This window comes from Porites lutea, chromosome 10 (genome assembly GCF_958299795.1).
Source record: "Porites lutea chromosome 10, jaPorLute2.1, whole genome shotgun sequence".
Lineage (NCBI taxonomy): Eukaryota > Metazoa > Cnidaria > Anthozoa > Scleractinia > Poritidae > Porites > Porites lutea.
In genome coordinates, this window is record NC_133210.1 from 16,771,066 (window position 1) to 16,777,345 (window position 6,280).

At 40.2% G+C, this 6,280-nt stretch overlaps 2 protein-coding genes across 2 annotated transcripts in view; both read right to left on the minus strand.

Annotated features, from left to right (window-relative positions):
- The window catches only part of LOC140949595 (uncharacterized), a 37,639-nt gene extending 33,395 nt beyond the window's left edge, over positions 1 to 4,244 (minus strand). Inside the window, 5 exon segments of the mRNA XM_073398754.1 lie at positions 221 to 379; positions 772 to 892; positions 1,849 to 1,981; positions 3,134 to 3,433; positions 3,631 to 4,244. Of these exon segments, the coding sequence (XP_073254855.1) occupies positions 221 to 379; positions 772 to 892; positions 1,849 to 1,981; positions 3,134 to 3,433; positions 3,631 to 4,223 (1,306 nt within the window). The 5' untranslated portion in view covers positions 4,224 to 4,244.
- A 721-nt stretch (positions 4,245 to 4,965) lies between these two features.
- LOC140949596 (integrin beta-like protein C) overlaps positions 4,966 to 6,280 on the minus strand; it is a 16,772-nt gene continuing 15,457 nt past the window's right edge. Inside the window, exons 10-11 of the mRNA XM_073398755.1 lie at positions 5,819 to 6,073; positions 4,966 to 5,294 (exon numbers count right to left, since the gene is read on the minus strand). Coding sequence (XP_073254856.1) covers positions 4,966 to 5,294; positions 5,819 to 6,073 — 584 coding nt within the window. The remainder of the gene's footprint in view (positions 5,295 to 5,818; positions 6,074 to 6,280) is intronic.

The window sequence follows — 6,280 nt, forward strand, 5'->3', positions numbered from 1 at the left end:
AACTGTAACCATTTAAGGAAGGGAAATTCGAAGCACTATTGATACATAATGAGACAATAACACTGCAGGCTTAAATTGATCGTCCACAAACATAAACAATGAAATATCCTCACTAGTGGCATCAGCCATTCACACAGTCAACCACCCCTTAACCGTTTTCCGCCCCTATCTTAATACTGCTCCCGTGTCATCAGACTGATGAAAATCCCCTTGCGTTAACAGCAGTTATTTTCATTATAGCACAATCTTGTGTTATAGTATTTGTAAATACAACCTTGGTTGTTATCCTTGGACAGGTACACTCTGTCGTACCATGCATCGTAGGCAGTTACACCCATCCCATAGTTCTTCACAGACCAAGTCAAAACAATTGCGTTGCCTTTAGGAAAGTGGAAAAGAATTATAAAAAAACAAATTAGACCAGTTTCTTGAGCTGAGTTTATTAAGTGCGCAAAAAATGCAGACGAAAATGGTAGAGATAGCAAACGTGGTATGCCATTTTAAATTCTTGACGCATTCATGTTCCCTAAGCGAAGGGTGACGAAGGACTTTCTCGGAGCTCTGCACTTACGCGAAATACATGAACCATCAGGTACTTAATTGATAGTTGTGAGCAGTACGGGAAAGAGAATGAATGATTTTTGATGCCTAGTGTTGGATAGGGTTGTGAGCTGAAACTGAGCAAGGTAAGGTGTAGGCAAAGGATTTCAAGGTCTCACACAATCGCCCAGAACTTCATAGAGTACCTCCTGGTACCAATAACAATCCTACCTGAGAAGGATGGACTGGGAACAACGATCTTCTCCACTTTTAGGTTGGGAGGTGGAGTGAGCAGCACTTGAACAGGATTATTCCCCAACAGCACATCATTAGAACGATCCATGTCAAATATCTAAAAATAAATAATAATAATAACAACAATAATAATAATAATAATAATAATAATAATAATAATGATAATAGTAGTAGTAGTAATAATAATAACAACAAAATAAAAACTCTCTTAACGCTTCCTCAAAGCAAAAGTTTAGTTCGTTTAGTTTATTAATTTTTGTTTCGAGCGATTTTCGTACGACCTTGAAATGAAAACGCGCGAACAAAACAGAAACAACAAACGAACGGAAATGGAGTGATTTGATTGGTTTATTGAACAGATACAAATGCGCGTGGATTTTGGTTGGTTAAGCGAACGCTCGGGTGAAAAAACTTTATGCCGAGAACTTTCTAGAAATTCATCGATACTTCGCTTTGACGTCATCCTGCAACTCGATTGCCTAATCGAACAATGCCTTTCCCATATTAGGATTTTCTTTGGCGGGAAAACGAAGAGTCCATGTTTTGATCTTTTCCTTTATTGGCTAATAAAACAAATAAAAAACACTCACCGAAACCATTTTTCAAGGTCATACGAAAATCGCTCCATCATTCGCTATAAAAGGTAATACAGTTGTAGCTATCGTAAGCGGAGACCCTCGGAACGAGAAAAAGGTGTCCGTAACTTGAGCTACCCACTTACGGGAATGTAAAAATCATAGTTTCTCTTGATAGTTTGTATAGGAGTTGAGAAAAACGGGGTTTTTTGAAGGCGGCTGTAAGTAGAGCTGTCCGCTTACGGGAATGCAAAAATACAGAGTTTTTATGGGAGTTAAGAAAAACGGGGTTTTGTGAAGGCGGCTGTAAGGAGAGCTGTCCGCTTAACGTAAGTAGAACTGTCCGTTAGGAGACCTTCACTTTATTATCAACTATAGTAGGTTCATGGCATACATTTTTCACGTGCTAAGCCCCTCACTTACAGACAGCAAAGACTTCTACAAAGAGTAGATTTTCACTGAGTACATAACTACCTACCCTGTCATACCAGTCCGTAGCAACAAAGACATAAAACACGCCGCACTCATCCACCCTCAAACGAACTGTCCCCATGGAAGTATAGCCATCGTTTTGGAAAAGGATCTCTCTGTGACGTACGGAGGTTGCAAACCTATAAATAAAAAAGGAATATTGAACAGCATCAAACCTCTTCTTACAATATGTATAACTTCCTAACCCACCTGTTTAAAACCAACAAAGACCAAATTAATCGAAATTTGATTCAAGTGAATTCTTCTGATTATAAGAGTATAAAAAATAAGCAGGAACTGTAAAAAAAACCACACAAACAAAGAAAACAAAACACAAAACAAAAAAACATAAATTAAAACTTTTTTAGCCTGCGAAAACATCCGTTTCTCCTCGCTCTTCGCCGCTGGGGACGTTTCGCGAGGAGGAACGTCTGCGACTCAGCGACAGAAATTCCATACTGATGACGTAAAATCTGTCCGGAATCGGGTCAGAAGCGCTGATTGGTATCCGACTGTAACAAAAAGTGGTCGTTAGTCCCCCTTTTTCTAGGGGGGTCTGCGGGCGTACTTCCCCAGAATATTTTGAAATTTCAAAGCCCTAAAATGCGATTTCCAACCTTCTGATACTAAATTGAGGACAAAAGAGTGAGTTTTGTATTCAAAATATGTAGCTTTCATTCCAGTTTTGATGCATCAGCTACTCTCCTACAACCAATGAACGAATGATGAAAACTAAATTACGTACTTTGCACGTAAAAAAATTCTGCGTAAACCTATTAATCTTCTGAAAAATGGACTGAAATATAGCGTTCACATGACTAAAGCATAAGGTAAAACCAGTCCATTCAGGTTTTATGAACCCTTTTTTATTTATGACGTTATTCAAACTGGTTGCTTCCCAGTTCTTTCTAGAAAACAGTAGCCGACTTCTCTGAGCAAAGTAGCCGACGTGTTTCATCGGCCGTCGGTGCTTATTGAAAGCCCTGAACTGTTCACAAAGCGCTTCTATCTGTCAAAGCCTCTTTCTATCTGTAGACAAAAATCGGACGATGAAACCATTCAAACTAAATATTCTCAACTGAAAACCATTTCAGAATGATGGTAAGCACCTACTTCACCTCACAGCTTACTTGGTTGGCTACTGGACTATAAAACGTACGCTCAATCAACACTCAAGTGTCTGAAAACAACTGAAAAGAAGGTTGGTAACTCTGGCCTCAAGCCTTCTTGAAGACGGACGAAAAAAAATTTTATCTGTCAACCGCCCTAGTTCAGCAAAAATATGACATTACCTTGCCCTGCGGAAATCTGTGCTTTTGCCAATAAAGACAGCATCTACCCATGTGACCAACAAATTGCCCACTTTGCCAATATTTCGAACAGTCCACGACACTTCGAATGTTTGACCCGAGAATGCATTTGGTGGTGCCAGGACTTGCTCTACCTTAAAGTCAGGAAACGCCCTGGTTTGGAATCCCCAGACTGGACTTGGAATCAAGGTACCAGAGCTAAGAACGTATTCAATTCTCCATAGTAAACGACTATCAGCTGGATAGCCTGCGTAAGGGCTGTAAGATCGATAATAGCGGGTCCTAAAAATGAGACAGAAAATTAGGTTAACGATCAAATTTCCCTATTTCCTCATAACTAACTGTCAATCCCCAACTTGCTAACGGTAAACCGAGCCTGAGGTTTAAAACGGCCTTCACAGACAATAACCAGAACCAGGCAACCGAGTTTGAAGAAGTACAAAAAATAGTTTTAGCCACTAAGGGGACTTTAAGCTTACCAGGTGGTTGGTGATGAGGGCTTTGCATCACCGTATCGCCAGAGGTAAACATTGTATCTAACAGATCCTGGATATTGCGGCCATCGCAGTGCTTCTCTCAATGCCACATTGACCTGACCATTCTTTGGATAGTCTGGTAATTGAAGCGGTAAAATTCGTATGCGTTGGCCGATCGACACTTGCTTGCCACAGTCATCTGCTATCGTCCACGTGCGTGTGACCGTTGTACCGCAAACGATGCTAGCAACGGAGTCCACGTGCGTTATCGTGATTGGTCGATTGCAGGGATGAGTGACGTTGATTGCCTCGCGCATGTCTTGTTGCCGCTCCTCAAAACTTCCGCAAGCGATGGTGGTATTTGCATTATAAATCACTGTAGGAGCTTGTAGATTGCTAAGATTTATGACCTGGATTTTAGAGGCACTGTTCCCCGCTAGGTCTGTTGCGGTCCATTTCCTTTGAAAGCTGCAACTACCTCCAGGGATGTCTGTGTAGGTTAATGTTATATTTGGCCCTTCATTGTCACTTACGGAGGGTTTTCCAAGAGCTGATGGACTAAGATCTGACGTGCAATCTACGCTTTGCACAGTCATACTTGATATGGCTGGTGGCTGTAAATCTATTGAACGACAAACAAAGAGAAAAGGTTCACGTCGTTCCTCCCTCAAAAAAGTTACTACTAATAATGTTGTTGTTAACAGGGCTATCTTCGAAAACGCTGGAAAATCTCGAGATCACTATAATCAGCTGAGCTTAAGGAGGATTAGAGGAGAACATAACCGAATACTGGTCACCAAATTGTGTAAAACATAAAACATCGTCGTTTTGGTGTAGGAATTAAACTTAAATAATAGAAAATTATAAACATAGGAAAGCACAAAATGAAAATGGATTGAAAATAATTCCTGAAAACCGTTAAAATCCTTTCAATTTTGCAAAGGTCAAAAAACATCAATCATGTTTCTTTTCGTATACGTTTCAATCACCCAAAGCTCGCCAAAGGGGCTGTTCATCTAAAGTTTAGTTTTTTTTTTTTCAGTTTTATTTTCAAAGTTAACGTTGGGAAAGAAATTACTTCTGATGAACACCGGTGTTCCCGAAGAAAAACCTCTCGGAAGAGGACCGAGAACCAACAACAAACGCACGTTTGTTGTCACTTTCTTGGATACCAAACTGGGTCATCCCGGCAGCAGGTAAATGCTTTCACAACTCCCTACCCTCACTCCCATATTTTCATGCCATAAACCTGCAGTTTTGTCATCAGAAAGGAATTTCGTCCCCAATGTTAAATTTGAAAAATAATAAACAAAAACAGTGAACAAAATGGACTAAACTTTAGATGGACAGTACCTTCACTGGGTTGCAAAAAATTATCAAAAACTGAACAGGCTTCTTACCAACTTTCCATGTATAATTCACAGAACTTCCTTGGTTTCCTACATCGTCAGTTTCACGGACTTGAAACACATACACAAGTCCATTCTGAAGGCTGCTGGCCGTGTATCTATTTGAATTACACTGAGTAAAAGCCGGTCTGCTTCCCATCTGTGCCACACTACACTGGAAAGAGAATGTGCCTCCACAGGAAAATTGAAATGTGAATGAGTTTTGATTACTTGGTGAAGTTGGTTTGGAGGTGATGGTCACCAGAGGAGGTGTCCGATCTAAACGAAAAAGGAAGGAAGCAAACAGAAAATCAAAGCTGACATGATAAAAAAACAGAACATCCCTTCACGAAAATTTGAAATGGCTCTTCAGTTTTACTTGGCAAGTATTTTGTACTTTTCATATGGACTATATCTATCTAGTATCCGGTCATGTCGCTTGTCCTAATTTTACTGCACTGCCGTTTAACTGCACAATTCAAGTATGAATAAATACAATATTAACTTCCCATAGAAGTGAACTGTTATGCTAGTTTCCCAGTATGATCACATTGTCCTTGTACATTACTCGATCAGTTCTAGACAATCTGATATTACTGTTTGGAAAAGAAACAAATGTCGACGTGGCAGTGATTGCTTAAGTTCCCTCATGTTATTAGGGAGACTGTTTTATGCTTTGTTGAAACCTTTCCTTTAAAATACCTCAAGTCTATACATCAGGGTCCATTTCGTATAAGAGCAATATCAGTCCACGAAGTTCAAAAGTCTGAATCTTGCAACTAAATTACAGTATTGTGCCTTACCTACAAACCAGGAGTGTCTGGACGGTGACGCTGTGTTTCCCGCCCAGTCCGTCAGTTGGACGTAAATGCTATGATAGCCTTCGCTAAGATTAGTTCCACTCCACGACATATTACACGGTTGGGCCGTGATCTGGGTTGGTGTTTGGACTGTGCACTGAGCAGAAACATTCTCATTTGCTGACCACGTGATGATGACGTCACTACCAGAGCGAGAAGGAGCGTTGACAAATGTTAACACAGGAGCAGTTACATCCTCTATGAAGGAACAGTGATATGTGGCTCAGTCATTTAACTATTCTCAAGTGAGCGACTAATGAACAATACTAATGATTATTAAAGTCAGCAGTTAAATAATGCTTAGTTAAGACAGTTTTTATGATGATGATGATGAGTAAGAAAAGGCGGAGAAGGATGACGACGATGCATTGCTAACGTTGTTGATGACGATAAAGAGGAGGAGGA